At 39.6% G+C, this 17,718-nt stretch overlaps 1 protein-coding gene across 2 annotated transcripts; it reads left to right on the forward strand.

The window, feature by feature from the left end:
* The first annotated feature begins 169 nt into the window (after nt 1-169).
* On the forward strand, nt 170-15,952 carry prrt1 (proline-rich transmembrane protein 1). 2 transcript variants are annotated; one of them, XM_042507058.1, is made up of 4 exons: nt 170-591; nt 5,996-6,336; nt 8,525-8,716; nt 11,070-15,952. In XM_042507058.1, the coding sequence occupies exons 1-4, from the start codon at nt 573-575 to the stop codon at nt 11,244-11,246; spliced, it is 729 nt and encodes a 242-aa protein (XP_042362992.1). In that variant the 5' UTR covers nt 170-572; the 3' UTR covers nt 11,247-15,952. The 2 variants fall into 2 exon arrangements, with proteins under 2 accessions (XP_042362992.1, XP_042362993.1); XM_042507059.1 differs by lacking the exon at nt 170-591 and adding an exon at nt 2,226-2,286.
* The last annotated feature ends 1,766 nt before the right edge of the window (nt 15,953-17,718 follow it).

Genomic DNA, 17,718 nt, shown 5'->3' on the forward strand with positions numbered 1-17,718 from the left:
TTTGTGAAAATATTTTCTAATAGTACTTTTATCTAAGTAAAGGATCTGAATAATTCTTCCACCACTGATACTGAAATCCTGTAAACACCTCCTGAAGGAAAAAAATCTGCCATGTGAGGACAACATACATGCATGAGAGAGAGAAAAAACGGAGGTGCTGAAATGTCACGCAAGGAAAGAAATGCGTTTGTTGAGCTGTGATGGGACGCTCCTGCATCGTGCATGTGCAGCTTCAACAGTCCGGGCTGTCGCTTTAAGACAACGATAGCTTTGTGTCTGATTAATTCAATGTACGGCGACGCGTTAGTGGAGAAACCTTATTAGAGCCGCGCAGAAAGCGAGAGGAGGAGAGGAGAGGAGGAGCGCTGCGAGAGAATTGGGTTAACTTAAATAAAAAAAAAAACAAAAAACACTTGAAGTTATCATTATAATAAAACCGTGGGTGTTTTTAAGATGAAGACATCTTGAGGATGGGTTGCTGGGTGTAAAAGTCTGCATCATCGCGCACTGAAAGGAGGGATTTTTTCCATCACCAGCTTGAAGTGAAAAGACATCACAGGAGATCGGAAGGCATGTCGTCGGAAAAACACGGTAAGGTGTTTTAATTACACTAAATGTGGCGTATTTTGATGCCTAATTGGCAGCCTAATTGAGCCACTTCTTCCGAAACCCCCGTTGAGATGTGAGGATTTGGTTCTTTTTTTTTTTTTTTAAGATGGACATCGTTTTGTTTGATGCACATCAGGCTGAGGGGATCTTTTCCCTCAGCTCCCCCTCTTGTCAACATCTCCATCCGCTATTTATCTGCACGGCGCTGTTTCTGTGGGATGATGCACCGCTGTGTGGGTGCAGCCTGGGGGGAGAAAAAGCACCACAGGGCCTCTTATTACACCCATAGAGTTTTAAGTGACATTATCAGACTTTATGTGATTATATGTGTACCTTAAGTAGGTTGTTTTGCTCATTTTCTGCTTAAAATACATCATGTTCCTGGGCTGTTTAATATAATAGGCCACTTTACAATTTATGATAGGGTTATTGTAATTTTTTCCCCCTTTCTCTGTCTCATTATCATCATTACGCACAGGCCTACGTACATCTCTGCTGACTATTACAGACATCAGTGTGGGTGTCCTCTGCGCGTGCACGCCTCCACTTGCGCGTGTATAATAGCCTTAATTAATAATAATCCTCAATGTCTGGTGCACCAGAACAAAAAAAATATCCGTCCATTCTTTTACGATGTTAAGTTGAGCTCAAACAGCATCCTTATAATAAAGAATAAAGGTCATAATGAATAAAGTTGTCATTGATACTGTAAAGGGCAGGCTGCACAGGAGACTGCAGTTTGGTCTGACTGTTGTCCTGTGTGTTAATCAACCCTGTGTGGGCCATAATAATCCATCAACGACGCTAATAAAAGAACAACAGCAGGCCTACAGTGTAATGTTACTAATGAGAATGCATGACATTCACCAATTTGACTACAACAGGGTTATGATATCTTGTAGATGTCTGAGTGGGAATGATTTGTACAGCTCAGTATTGTGTATTTGAAATTATATTCTTTCAGTTGTCATGGTTCACCCCGGTTAACTCTTTAACACCTGGATCAACATCAGTGTTTCTGTGCTGCATTCAAGCGTTTTTCCACCAGCATTTAATCCTCTAAAACAAACAAACTGGTTTTTATATCTTTCAAAAACATGGAAAACAAAGTGAGCAACTTGGTAGGAAATGTCCTGCAAACTGGAAAAAATAGTAAAGGGTGACATGATCTGAAATAAATAAATAAATAATAATTTAAAAGAAGACGAACATAGGACAGTTTTTCTTAAGGTACAGCTCATCCCAGGTCTACCAAGGAAATGATCTGAAAATAGGATGAGAGGGGATTATTAGATATTAGCCACAAAAAAGGAATGGAAATTGTCCAGAGGGACACAGAAAAAGGAAAAAGGACAACGAAAATATATACCGGTATGCTATATATACAATATTTATAGCCCTTGCTTGGGTCTCTTTCCTTATTTTTTATTTTTTTGTTTTTGGTTCTTTATTTTGTTTGTTTGTTTGTTTGTTTTTTTACTATTTTGCTATTTTGCCAATGTTTAGGCCATTTGTTAAACTGCTCCTCCCATGTTTTTGAAAGAAAGGAGGCCATTTAACTCAGGTTTTTAAAGGGTTAATTTACACCTGCACTACCAGATGAAAACAGTTGGTGAGATAGAAAACCGGAAATACAAGCACTAGGACGTCATGTCACCACACGGTCACTGTAAACAGGTATGGCTATCTTTAAAAGGTTATTACGAACACATTTTTTATGACATTTCTACATATTTATTATTAGTAAAATGCCTTTAATCATGTTTAATTCCTCACCACAGTCTGTTTGGGTTGTGTGAGAGAGAAAGATGGCGCCCGGCTTTGCACACAGTGACGGGGCTAACTGTTAGCACAACACCGCTAACGTTACCCAGCGGTTAATCACGGGTTTAACGACAGAGTGGAGCCGTTTCAGTGTCGGTATGAGATGTTTGGGACCGTTTAACGGCTCAGTGTCGGACACGCCGAGCAGACGTTGGGCTGACCGTTAGCCTGTGTTGTTGTGTTGAGTTTTCCTGTTGGTATGTATCCCCCAGTGCTGTTTGGCTGATATAGACTAGAAAACGAGTCTGATTTTGTTTTACTACCCCTTTTTATGTGAAACAGCGCAAAATTTTAAGTAATGTAAAAACAGATAACGATTTAGTATGATATATAGACGGTGCATAAAGATTAAGGCAATGATATATGTATTATAACATTTAGACTAGTTTATTATCTGGAGAAAGCGGGAGATGAGAACATCTCAACATCAAGAAAGATGAAGATTTGTAATTTTTTAAAAATTTTTTATCACTGTGTAATTTATTTTTTGCAAGGATATTGGTCATATATTCTACTGTAACTTAATTTATTTTGTATACCCACTTTTGCTTTTTGCTGATATCTAAAACTGGAAGATGAGACATGTTTTGGATATTGTAATGGTGTCTTGTAATCCCGTGTGGGATAGGCCAGAAATGACATGACACAGAAAGAAAAACTAACTGAAGCACTCACATAATTCTATCTTAAATTATTTTTATCTTGTATATATCTATTCTCTATTTATTTTTTAGATATTTATTTTCCTTTATTTTCTGAAATATTCATATTACATATGTTATGTTATATGCTACATTTTAGGCTATATGATTTGAAATATATAGCCCCTCACAAACCTAACACTCACTATGCATTACCGGGAAAACACTATTTAATTGGGGAACATACTTAGACACAACACCTGTTGGCTGGTGGCTGTGGAGAGAAAAGCACCAGAAAAATTTTGGGAGGTCAGGATGGTTCAGGATCAGACCCTCAGGTGCATAAAGGATCAAACACAGATTTGATAGAAGTTTTTATACTACTCGGTGCTTGGTTATTTGTGTCGATACCAGAGTTGAAAATTAGCAATTTTGTCCACCTGCCACTGTGGCTGACAGGTTACCATTGTTTTTTTGGCTGCTGGTGAGTGAATGTAGCAGCTACTTGCATATTTTACCAGCATTTAACTGGTGGCTGATGGTAGTTTCCAGAGAAACTCTCACACGGGGGACATAACATGTCTCCATCTGTGGACTCGAGCCAGACTTGATTTACACATTCAATGACTTAGGACAAGTTGATCTCACTTAAAATAATCTTGGAAACTGATTGCCTTGAAAAATGTAAGAAAATGTAACTATTAATATTACTATTAATCTTCTTTCATGTTCACTTTATATCTCAGTGTTACATTTACTTAAAATGTAACTATATTAACTTAATTTTGTTGTTGCAACTTAAAAATGACAAGTGACATTACTTTGTTTTTTCTTAGTGTTACCAGCTTCTGTAAACCAAGTTAGTCTGACTGAACTTGATCATCACAAAGAGGATTTTGCAAATAATGAATTAAGGAGATCTGCCAGTTCTGTTTTGTTAACATGTTTAAGAAAATACAAATACGACTACTTTGCAACCAGCAGAAAACAGATACAGAGCACAGTAAACTGGGTTTACTGAAGTTGCTAAAATTTGGAAAAAGTTCTTCAATTAAACTTGTCATTTTATAGTTTCAACGTCACAAAATTAAGAAAATATGACAAAATTTTAAGTAAAATTAACATTTAGGTATAATGTAAACATATATTAAGTCTAAGAGTTATATTTACTTAGATTTTTCAAGGCAATGAGTTTCCAACATTTCTTGATGTAAAATCAAGTTTTACAGTGCACCAATACCACAATATACTGTATTCCCTGGTGAAATTTCAGGAAAGTATAAAATATTATACCACCCAAGCCTACTGGGGAACCCTTGCACTTTGAAATGCCATTGCTCATGCTTTTGACCTCGCCTTCAGCGAGTCTACATTAGAAATAATGGATTTGAGAGGCCAAAAAAACAAGGCATGTGTACGACCCCTTGGTATAGTTTTGCTGTCATTGACTGAATTCTGATTCATCAAGAATTTTCTTCATTTGCGGATTCTTTGTTCCCCGTGGAGGTATGTGAGAAAAACATTTTTTAAATAGCCTTTCTAATTACTCTCTGAACTTTTCTTTTACAGTTACATGGTCCGTAAATGAAATATTGAAAAACACCTGTTTTTCACTGAAAAGCGCCTAGGATAACCTTGTAGTATATGGCTGTAACTTGCTGAGGGACGGCGAGAATTCATTTTGAAGTCCAAAACATCTAACAACTTTCTAAAATTAAATTAGAAAAAAAAAAATCATTATCAGACAATGCAAGTGTAAAATTCTGACTCAAAATGAGCCGGACAGAAACTTGAGGTTCTTCTGAATCCGGTGCTGTATGGCACTGGATGCTGACTGCTCAAATGTGTTAGAAACAAAATTGCTCTAGGTCTTTAAGGGTTAAACCAAAATTTAACATAAAAAGAGGTTAGTAATTAATACACAAATGGTCATTTAGGGAGCTGAGGTTTTCTTTCAAAGCCAATATTCTGGATTTTTTACTGTCTCGTGTAACAACCACTCCTTTGCTTCTTTCCTATATTTAGTCTTGACATCATGATATCTTGACAGATTTCGGCCTTTAAAAGGAGAAACACCAACATGTGTTTTTGTCTCTCATGTTTGCCAAGCTGCCCGTCACGTCACATCATGCCCTTTTAAAGGTGTCCCCTCCCTCGCGCTCGCTCCTTTCCCCTCCTGTCTGTTTCTGGTCCACTTCCTGCTTGTGACAGAGTCGGGGACTGTTATGTAAAGCCGGTCCCCGAGCACAAGTCGTCATCCCTCATCACTCAGCTGCTCCGCTCTCTCTCCGGCTGCCTCCTGCTCTCCTTTCTCCGTCCCATCAAATCTTTACTCCTCCGTCCTCACCCCCATCCATCTCCATCTTCCCGTCCTCCTCCCTCCTCATGTCGCTGTCAAACTGGATTACCTCGGCCACTTCCCTGCTGTGAACGCACGACACCCCCCGTCAGTCATGTTCAATGTTAAACAAACACAGAGGGAGCAGAGGTGTGAGCATGAAAAGAAGCTTCAGACGGACCATCAGATGAAGTTATCCGTCTCGGAAATGCCACATCTTTAACCGCTAATAAACTGCGTTTTTGAAGCGAGGAGGAGAGAGAAAGACATTTTTTTTCTGTGGAGGTGAAAATGTCAATCACTGTCATCATTAGCACACAGACCGCACAGGTTTCCTTTCTTTGCGGAGGCTGTTTGAAGTCGTGCTGAGGAGCTGTGGTCTGTGTAATTATTTCTCTCCCTCCTCTACAGCGAGATAAAACATATTATATTCAACACGCGGACAAACGTGTAGCAGTGAGTTAGATAACATGCCCTCACTCTTATATCTGTTTCTTTTATTGTTCGTCCTCTGCTTTTTCTATTTATGATTCCTCTCCTACCTGCTTTGTTCTTATCCTCCCTCTTCTTCTTCTCCTCTCAGGTCTCGATGACTCTGGTCGTCAGACCATGCAGCCTCCACCGTACCTCCCCGGCCCGCAAGATCCAAACGTGCCCCAACACCCCAACATGCAGCCTGCACCGGGCACCCAACCCAACTACCCTCCTCCGCCTCCTCCTCCGGGATCAGAGGGATATCTCCAAGAAACCCAGTTTCACTGCGGCCCGATGGGACCGCAGGGGGCCCCGCCGCAGGGCTACACGGTCCAGACCCAGGCCCCCGGGGGCACCATGCCTCACCCACCTGTAGGATACCTCGCCCCGGGCTACCCGCTTCAACTGCAGCCCTGCACGGCTTACGTACCTGTCTACCCCATGGCGTCGGTGAGTCAGAGACAAGCAGAGTGTTTTTAAAGATTTCACAGGTCTGACATCAGGCTGCGGCAGAATTAGTCTCTGTTCAATATAATGTGTTTTTCCTTCCACCTCATATCGCAAGTAATGTTTCTCTGTTTTCCATCCTACGTACTTTATTTTAAAGGTCCATTAGTTTCCTCATAATTTTCTTAGAGGTTTCTCGGAAATAAGTTTGTAATTTGGCACTAATTGTAGGGAAAATAGAGAGAGTCTTCTGTTATCTCAGCTGGTCGTGTTGAGTTTAAGTGTTGATTTTCAGATGAAGTTCGGTGATGGAAAAGCTTCATTGTTTACTAGTTAAATGTATCAGTTAAACACTTATCATTTCAGACGCACAACGAAATTTAACAGACTAATTTAGAACACTGAACACAGGTTATTGTAGGCCAACTGATAACTTTCTAAACTTTACAAACTATAAGTTATCACAACTGCTGACAAGCAGTCGGAGGAAACTGTCGGGGGTCTGGATCTCCCTCACCTCCCTTATCCGTGAAGCGCACGGCCTCACTCACCTTTCAGTGTAACTCTGGGGCGCAAGGTGTCTATCCTCCTGCCGACCGAAGCTCCGATTATTTGCTGTTAATTAATGGCGAAGCTCTGTAGCCTAGAAAATGGTATTCGGGACATCCCTAGATAAAAGTATCATCACTCTACCTTTAATACTCAGCCCAATGCAGCCTGTTAAAGACAGAAATGTCAGATTGCCAGTGGCCCGGCAGCTCTCATGGGGTTAAACAAGGGGTTGGAGGTCCTCTTCCAGAAAATTTTAAGAATCAAACACTTCACTTCCTGCATTCTGGTGAATTTTTATGCCTCAATTTGAGTCTTTTCTGCATCATTATTTGGTGGAAATGCAAAATAAAAGATAATCTACCATTTTTTGTCCTTATCCCTGGCCCTTATTCATACACAAGACTAAAAAGTAAAATGACGTAAATCACTTTTATAATTCTTAGTAAGAAGAAATTATCTGCTCAAGTCCTCAAGATCAGTGGTTTGGGATAGTAAGATCGCAAATTAAGCCAAAAAAAAAAAAAAAATCCCACAATATATATTTTTTACTTTTAAAAATGTTTGTGTTTCAGTTTTTTTTGTGTGTGAAATGGCGACCTCTAGCTCACTTGGTAGAGTGTACCCTTCCAGCAGACCTGGCTCAATCCAAACCTTAGGCCCTGTGCTGCATGCCATCCCCCCCGCTCTCTCCCACTGTTCCTGTCAATTTGTCAGCTGTCCGATCAATAAAGGCAATAGCAGCAAAAATAATCTGCAAAAAAAAAAAAGATACTGGAGTTTTACCTGTTAGAGATCTCTAAAAACTAACAACATTTTGGTTGCCTCGGTGCCATCTTGGTTAAAGCACTGAACCAAAAACCACACTGTCCCTGTTTCACATCCTTTGTTGCATGTCATCTCTCTCTGTCATCATCTCTTGTTATCTCTCTGCTGTTGGCTATCTATTAAAGGCATAACATCACAAAACAACAATAAAAAAATGAGATAATTTGAGATGGAAAACATCAGTCTTTGGCTGACAGTTCATATGCAGTCTCAGACAAAGGAATGTGAGCTGGCAGTGGTAGAAAAACAGGATGTGAACCAGTGCTCAAGGTCCTTTGTAACCTTAATTTATCCATTCATTTTGTACAGTATTTTTGAAATACAACTGAACATGTTTACACAGTAGATAAAACCATTCAAGCTATCCCCGGAAGTAAAATGAAAGTGGTGAAATTAGACCCTAAAATGTGACTCATCCAACAACTGAAAGTGCTTTCATGCCGCCACAAGTCTCACAATCACTAAGTGCACTGAATTAAAAAACAAGAGCTGGGTTTAATTTTCTCCACTTCACCAGGCTCTTCTAATGAAAATAAATATTTAAAATCCCCAGCAGTATATAATTTATCATGTGCATATCTTTTTGTGTGTGCAGAAAAATCTGTAGCATCTTGCAGGCTCGCTGCAATCTTACAATTTAATCAGTTATTTCCTGCCACGCTGCTGATAAAGCTCAGACGTGCACGACTTTAAAATACATGCAACAGTGACTCATGCAGCTGTCCTTTTCTCTGACTGTCTCACCTTGTTCCTGAGTTTTGAGTGGAAAGTGCTTTGTAAGCTGCAGGTACTTACTCTCTGTCTGTCTGTTCAGGGTCAACCCTACATGCCGGCCCCCGGAGGCCACCCAGGAATGCCACCGGGCCAGATTCATCCCATGCAAATGCCACCAAGCATCACCCTAATGGACCGCCGACCGCCACACGACTACCTGCCCATCGCCGTGCTCACAACCGTCTGCTGCTTCTGGCCAACAGGCATCATCGCGATCATCAAAGCAGTGCAGGTTAAATAACACTCTATTATGTCTTTTGATCTCTGATCTTTATTAACATAATGTCGCCCTCGCCAGAGAGACTTTGTTATGTAAATGCGCCCTAAAGTCATTAAATCCCTCGTTTTATATTTAGAAATGTACCTCCCCGTTGGAACGACACTATGAGATGCTATAAATCACACTTTAGTCACATTTAGTTTTTTGGAAAAACCTCTCTGGCTCTGGGGATGGCAGTGTCGTTCGGTACACCACTTTCAGACTGAAATAACTGTAACTATGTGATGGATTGCTATGAAATCTTGTGCAGGCATTCACGGTGTGAGATGAATTCTACTGAATTTGGTGATCCTCTGATTTTTCCTGAAGTGCCACCCTGAGGTAGACATTCGTGTGTATTAGTGAAATGTCTGGACAAATTTAGGATGAGTTTCTATACAATTTGGTACACAAAATCATATCCTAAATTATTAAATATTAGAATGCTAACATGCTGAACTGAGATGATAAATGTGGTAAACATTATACCTGCTGAGCATCAATTTCGGAACCAGTCAACTCTCTGATGATAATAAGCCTCTTCCAATATTTTTTAAGATCCAGTGAAGCCAGTAGGTATCCAGGCCAAGACTTTCTCTTCCTTGGTCTGTCCATTTTCATATGGATGCAGCTATGTTTTTCAAAAAGTCAATATAAATTAAATAATCAGACTGCATTTCGGACATTAGGATTCATGCAGCAACATTCTCTTCAATTTCTCGAAAATTTTCTCTTAATTTCCTGGTGAGAGAAAATAGAAGTCAACTCCGGAAGCGCCAAATGCTCTTAACCACCCAAATCTGCTCTGACCAGGTGTGCTCAATGATGAATCCCACTATTAGCAGAGGTAATGCCTCCTAAACACTATATAAGAGCAGGTGCAAATGTGATTTTGAGGAAGATGCAAACAATATATATGAGATCTGGAACCATGAATTAAAAAAAAAAACATTGCATGACAAATTACTTAATTTTCTAAATAATTGACTAATTGTTTCAGTTGCACTTAAATATTTTTGGTCTGTGTGAAAAAAAATCTTAATTTGTAAATAAGTAAATAATAATAATAGTGGTGGAGTAAAAAGGACACTATTTCCCTATATTTTGGGCCTATAGCAGCGGGGCTCGTTTTCTTTTGCCAAGTAGAGTTTCCACAGTTACTTCACTTGTTTCACCATCTGCCATTTCTGCTACTGAGGATAATAACCAGACAGGACCTACAATGATACTCTTTGGTATTTGGGAGCAGCTACCGATAGCTACCGGGGAAAACAAAACTGTTGTTCCTCTTCCTGATTTGGTTGCGTAATGGCTGTGGCACTTCCACTGTGTTGTCATTATTCTAAAGCCATTACATTGTGCAATCATTTACTTCATAATCATAAGTTAAAGCTAAAAATATGTTTATTTCCACTTTCACACTATGTTTTTTTCAGTAATTTTACTTTTAAATTGTGCAGAATCAGCAAAAATGGGCAGAAATGGTAAATTTTCTTTTCTAGTCTTCAGACCACTCAAAGCACTTTTACACTACATGTCCCATTTACAAACTGATTATACTGCTTGTCCGTAACCAGTTACACGCATTCACACACCAATAGAACAGCCATTGGGAGCAGTTTGGGGTTCAGTATCTTGCCCAAGGAGCTTGGGATCGAACCGCCACTTTTCCAATCAGTGGACAACCCGCTCTACCTCTGAGCCACAGCCGTTCCTAGCAGAATAAAACTGTTGTGGCAGACGTCTGGATTTACATAAGACATTTAAAGAGAGTTTATTTTGGGTCAGTGCTCCACCATTACACCTACAGTCCACACTTTCATCTATATGACTCCGCATTAAAAGGCACAGTTTGCTCTTTTACACGCCATTTACTGATGCTACTTAACACAAAGGTTAAGTTGAGCGTGATGTTAGACATGTAAAGGCTCAGTCTGGTGGCTCTCGTAACTCATGACGCCCGTTGTTTGCCTCTGTAATGGCAGCCCGCGCTGACCAACATGCACACAACAGACCACATTACGTAACTGCACCATTGTCGGTGCAACGGGATAGAATGGATTTTTTCCTCTGGGGCTGCTCAGCTGGCTTTGAGTTAAGTTGAGCTGACAAGGCATGGACCCACCGGTCTGAGCTGTATATGTTGTTATGGTGTGTTAACGCTGTGTGGAGTGGCCTCTCTCTGCACATTCAGGCTGTGCTGCAGTGAAATCGATCCATTCATGGTGTTTTAGACTGCTCCCACTCGTGCATTCTCGTTACATAACACGTTTTCTAATTTCTCCTCTCTCCCACACACCCATCTCCTCCCTGCTGCATCACTTAGGTGCGCACGGCGATAGCCAGAGGGGACATGGTGACGGCGGAAATAGCCTCCCGCGAGGCACGCAACTTCTCCTTCATCAGCCTGGCTGTCGGCATCGCCTCCATTGTGCTGTGCACCATCCTCACCGTGGTCGTCATCATCGCATCGCAGCACCACGACGACGACTGGGAGCCGTAACTCCACGCAGCGTCAAACAAATGGGAAATCATGGCATATATTAGCTAGCTAAATACTCTCAATCGTTTTGGAGGAAATAGGAGCTCTGAGATTTGCTGCTGCATTGCTGGCCCTCTGAGTACAGCCACAGACACACACACACACACACACACACACACACACACACACACACACACACATAACCTGCTGCATCAAACACACACCAAAAACAACCAATCACAGCTGATGTTCAAACGCCAAATACCAGCAGCTGTCAAATGAGGCATGTTGTTGCTGTTAGCACAGCAGCCGCTTAATATTTACACTCAGATATGAGCTGCAAGAGGGACACAAAGCTCCCTGTATTAACAATTCATTTGACGCTGATTAATTCATACAGATGATGTTGTTAGATGAGCGGATAGGTCACCGCTGTGTGTTTCAGTTTTAAATATTCTAACATCTACTAAATGGGCCCATGCAGAGTTATTTTAGGATAGTTAAATGCACATTTTAGTCTTACAAGTACACGTTTTACTCTTTAAAAACAAAAAAAGTGTTGATTTACAGAGTAGTATTATTGCTGACACACTCCGATAAGAGACTGTCAAACTGATTGAAAGTGTTAGAGGCGGTGATCAATACTCATTTAACACACCAAATGGAGACTGGACTGACAGTGTCTAATGTAACCAAACAGTATTTATTTAAGATTGGTTTAAATGGACATTTTTGCCGGATGAGATGATACATAACTTTTGAATTATATGTTTGTTCATTTATTTAAAAATGTTATTTATTAATTTATTCAATATCTACCCATGCATTGATTTGTCTGCTATAATTTAAACTAGTTTGTCGCAGCTATCTGACACTTTCAAATTGGCTTAAATTTGATATCTAATGCACTTTGTAGTAACCGGACAAGACGACGCAGCTGCTTCATAGTTCTTATAGTGCATGATAAATATAAATTTTAAGCTAATGGGCGTCTAGTGCAATAATAGCTTGTCTCCTGGCTGTTGGTCTAGAAGTGTGTGGTACAGTATTTTCCAAACAAAACAAGAAAAGGAGACATTTTAGATGATAAGTATTTGAATCAATATTGTTTTTTCGCAAGTATTTTAGAAGTGTTATCGGCCTATTTTGTGTTGCACATCTCTTAGCTATTTAATCTCTCAGACACCGTGTGTGAAATTTTAGTGCAACTTATGAGGCAACATAACCCTGCATGTCATCCTCAGTTTGTTTCCATTCGTCGAGGCTAGACGTGCAGCTGTGAGCTCCTATAACGTCGTTTCACTGTTGTAACACAATCAGTCGGGGTTCGACACATTAATATGGTCTTCATAATGTAGCAGCAGGTGTGCTGTTGTTCGTAAGAGCCAACATGGCCGTATTTTAACGTTACTGTATGAACTGTTATGTGAGGTGTTACAGGAGGAACTGAAAATGAATGTTTCTTATAGGAGAGAGAGAGAAAATATTAATGCCTATACTGTATTGTAGCACTTTCCGCTCTATGAAATCTTTCCTCCGGTCTCTTTCCTCTCTCTGTTTGTCTTTATCCTGTCCACATGAGTTATTGGACCTATTAATATTTCCCCTTTTTCCTCTGTTGGTTCCTATGATGATGCTATTTTTAAAAGAAATATACAGAGATATTAAAAAGTATGTTTGTTGACAATGAACACAAATAGAGACAGTATAAATACAGTTAATTCTGTAGTTTATATATTATTATTGTTCTTATTAATATTATTATTGGCATCTGCATTGCATTTGATTATCACTAATGTATAATATTAAGTACATCAAGGCATGTATTTATCAAACTTCTAAAAACTATTCTTAATAATCCTCCTAAAAAGAACTTAGTAGTGAAGCAAGTTTTACAAAAGTCAAATTAGGGACAAGGATTTAGCCAACAATGGCCTTATTTTTTTAGTTTATTATTTAAAAAACAATCCATACATTTCAATCAATTATTCTTACGGTGCCAGCTCCACTATACCGACCACTCCCATATTTGCTGCAAAAAAGCTTGCAGGGATACCTGCTATGCGGACCAAGTAGGCAAAGCTTGCCAAACTTAAAAATTCGAACAGTGCTCACATCAAGACAGTTAAGCAAGCTGCAGCCACAAGCGACTGGTGTGATAGGGCAGACACGAGTTTATGCAAATTGGTCGCTTGTAATAAGACTGGTTTGTTTAAGTGTCACATACGAGTGTAATTAACCTTGCTTAATATTCGGCTCCTGCTTATTTCCATTCAGCGTGAGCTAAGGGACAAATAAAACATTCACTTCTGGTGGCAAAGCAATTTTGTATCTTTAACATAACTTGTAACTTTGGTGAGTTTTGGCCATTCAAGTTGCAGTAATTAGTCCTAAAACATGAAAAAATAAATTAGCATTTCAGCACCTCTGGTACCCTCATGATTAAGTCAGTGCTGGTGGTTGTTTTTATGTGTTTTTGGTTAGATGCCTGAAATAAGGTCTGTGGTTGATAACAAGTGGCTAAATGAGACTACAGAGCGTCATCACGGAGAACGTGACTTTGTTGTGGTTGCGACATCAAGTCATGAAACTCTGATGTAGTTCGTTTACAGCCTAACGTTATCTTTTCATTATAAAGTGGTGTTCATTTCTGAAGATTGTCTTGCTGAAAACACAAAGTGCAAGTATCCTATTACACATGGTTGTTAAACAAAAACTTATTTTCTGCTGTAATCCAAAATGAAATGGAAATTCCCATAGGCTTTTGATCAAGGGAACCATGGCAACGTTAACATCTACATCGGCCTAAAAACACCATCCCAGCAGCACTCTTTTGCTCATTATCTTTTTACATTTTACTCAATGATGAGTATTTCTGCTGAAACATTGGTGATTAAATAAAAACGAAATTACTCTTACAGATTCAGATAACATATTATTCATTATAAACAATGATATTCAGTACAGTCAATCCAAAACATGTCTCTGAAGGTGTGTCACCAACTCTGTTTCTTAACCTACTTAACTCTTAAATTTAAGTGCATTTTAAGTAATAAGAATTTTGATAAATAGCTTTTATTCTAAAAGCAATAGTTTGACAGTTTGGGAAATACACTAATTTGCTTTCTATCCGAGAGTTAAATGAATTGTTCGATAGTATACCAATCTCATGTCTGTGCGCTACATACGAAGCTACAGCCAGGAGACGTTAGCTTAGTTTAGCCACAGCTAGCCTGTCTCTGTCACCTTTAAACTGTTGTTTCTACACTTAAGTCTTTTCATGTATCTTTAAAAAAAGAGATATAACATAATTAATGACCCTTAAATGTGCTAGTAAGTGGATTTTTTTATTACTTTTGGATAAAGTCAAACTAGCTATTTCCCCTTGGACCTAAGCTAACTAGCTTGTAGCTGTTACTTAATATTTATCATATTAGTATTGATCTTCTCATTTATCTGATGGCAAGAAAGTATGAATAAGCCTCCCAAAATGTCAAACTGTTTATTTAATAAATAGGAATAAAAATGAAGGATTTTTTAACCCCAAATTTTTACCGTCAGCTAATAAAGTAGCTTTTAGCCGTTTGATAAATACAGGCCCTTATAGGATTGACTTAGTGATATTTCAGTGTTAAAAGAGTAAATGAAGCACAGTATTGTTTAGTATTATTATTGTACAGAGGGCTCTGGCAGTGAGTGTGTGTCTACTGAATAGAGTCACTATCTAGTTTGTACAGCGCTAGGCTTCATCTCCCCGTGTGCTCTCTGATGGGACTCGTATGTGCTAGCTGTTTACCACACAGCTGGGAGATGTATTCTTCATTTTCATTTGTTCGTTTTGTTTTTTGAGCTTGTAAATGCGACGGGGTTGCTTGTTTCAAAGAGCCAAAAATTACCTGTGTACATGTGGTTCTCTTGGGGTTTATTATTATAATTATGTTCATGGCTGTGTTGCACATGGTTGTTTCTGACTTCAGTTGTTTGAGTAATGAATAAAAGATTCATTTTTGGGTTGTGAACGATATGTTGGTGAAGGCGGTGTCTCATTCTTCAGGTTTGTTTTGTCTCTCCATCCTCTCGTTGTCTCTCCATCCTCTCTGTGTCTCTGTGGCTTTTCCTCTCTCCCCTCATCAGGTGCTATTTATAGCTGCCCCGGTTTTCTCCCTCTCCGTCTCTGTTTTTCCTCCCTCTGTCAGAACATGAACTATAGTATCACTCACTATCTTCTGTTTAATCACATTGTGTTTTACAGCTGCTCATGTTTTCACTTTATATTGCACATTATGGTGGCAGTCATTGTTTTTGTTTGTTTTGCTTTATTGCATCATAAATTGATGCTCGGACCATCAATTTGGTCCTGACTAAAATATCTCACATATCAGATGGATTGCGATGAAATTTCGTACAAACAGCATTCACATACAGTGTCATCATCTTTTACAGTGATAAGGCGAACGTGTGAGGAAACAACTCAATCGCAAGAATAAATGTTGGCATTGTACTTTTTTTGAAAACCACTGATACATTACATTATTACCTCATTATGTAGCCAATATGCTGAAACTTCATATTTCAACAACACTGTGATTAATGTGTGGTTATGTTAAGCCACACAAACTACTTGGTTAGGATGACGAAAAAGATCACATGTAGTCTTAAAATATATGGTTTTGTTGACATTATTTCCAGCTGGAAACACAGCGATCTCTTAGTAAAAGAAAAAAAAACAACCTTTTTGTGGTACTATCACCAGTCGAAAAGCAGTGATGTCTCTCTGACCTGAAAACTACTTTTTTCTAGTTTTTAAAAAGGAGGCAGAATTGCTAGAAAATCAACCCCAAAAACAGAAAACCTAGGGAAAATGTCCAGAAAACTACATCCATAATCATTATATTTCAGGGGAAAAAAACATATATTTTTTAAAATTTTCTGCACTTTTTCTCATCATTTCTTGTGTTTTAGTTAAGTTTTTTTTCTTTTTGCTTATTTTCAGGTAGTTTTTGTTTAACCTTTTACTGATTTCTTTCTAGCTTTTGGGCCACATGTTAAATTTTACTTTCTCTCCATGTTTTTGAAAGAAATCAAACAAATTTGCTTAGGTTGCAAAGGGTTAATTTCATCACTGTGAGCGACCTTGTTCTTGTTTTATCTGTTTTAAGTCACATCTGTAAAAAAGGTAAAGTATGGACCCAAACATTCAGGCTGATGGAAAAGAGGTTTGAGGGAGGAACTAAAGGTGGGAGTGGAGCCAGTGTGTGCGCAGGATCACAGATGGCCGTTTAGCCTCCTGAGGACAGCCAGCGTCTCTGAGATCATTTAACTTGGCCTCACGCTGCACGCCTCTCTCCTCCATCACACAATCCCAGCATCCCTCGGGTCAGCCATGCTGGCTGTCTCGCTGTGTGTGTTTGTGTCATCCTGCAGCTCTCTCGCTGGGCTGTCATCTCAGCCGCAGCGCCAAGACTGATGGGTAATCGCTGGTAATATGTGAGAAACACAGTACCCTGCACACACGGATAACTAATCCACCTACACACATAAAACCAAAGGTGTGAGAAAGACAAACACACTGTGTCCTGTTCTGTTGCTGCTGACATTTGAGGTGATATATCCAGGAAACTAAATCCAGTGATTCATGTTAACCTGCTTTCAGCATCATTACACAGCTGCATCAAGAAGAACCTCTCCCTTCCCCTTCATGCTTTCTTTGTCTCTGTCTACACATCATTTGTCAATCCTCCAAGCAGTGGTGCAAGACGTAGGCTGCTAAGTAAAACTACCAATCAAACAATGTAAAAATAGTCTATTACAAGTCCTGCATTCAAACTCCAGCGGTGCAATTTAAGGGGACAGTACTAATTTTGCCTTTTACCTGTAGAGCTACTAATTAGTCTAGATTGTTTGAGGGGCTGCACTTGTATAGTGCTTTTCTAGTCTTTTCGACCACTCAAAGCACACTGTGCCCGGTGCTCCATACTACTCAGTAGCCATTCACACACACTAACACCCCGATGACGCAGCATCAGGAGCAATTTGGGGTTCAGCATCTTGCCCAAGGACACTTCAACATGTTGATTGGAGGAACCAGGGATCAAGCCACTGACCTTCCCATCAATGAAGGACACGTGTTACTCCTGAGCCATAGTCGCCTCCAGCTGTCGAGATGTTTACATTCTCTCCAATATAATGGAACTAGAGAGCACTTGGGTTGTGGTGCTCAAGTTGTGGACTATCACCTCCCAGTTTTGCCCACACAGCAGCTCCCACATATAAGGGGCTTGCCTTCCCATTATCACTCGCATGACATGCCTACGTCACCTTTGATTGGAAATAATGACGGCTAGTGCGGTGGCTGCAGCAGAAATAAACCTGATAATATTTTGAACATCCATCTCCATGCTTCTTGGAATATTATCGAGACAGTAGAAGTTGCAACAAGTACATGCACAAGTACAATATTTCCCTCTGAAATGTAATGGAGTGGAGCCATACT

Source organism: Plectropomus leopardus, chromosome 18 (assembly GCF_008729295.1).
Source record: "Plectropomus leopardus isolate mb chromosome 18, YSFRI_Pleo_2.0, whole genome shotgun sequence".
Classification (NCBI taxonomy): Eukaryota; Metazoa; Chordata; class Actinopteri; order Perciformes; family Serranidae; genus Plectropomus; species Plectropomus leopardus.

Excerpts from the sequence above, each read along its gene's own strand:
- prrt1 (XM_042507058.1), top strand. Across the intron at positions 6,337-8,524 it reads CTGTCTACCCCATGGCGTCG|GGTCAACCCTACATGCCGGC; the intron begins GTGAGTCAGAGA and ends CTGTCTGTTCAG. Across the intron at positions 8,717-11,069 it reads CGATCATCAAAGCAGTGCAG|GTGCGCACGGCGATAGCCAG; the intron begins GTTAAATAACAC and ends TGCATCACTTAG.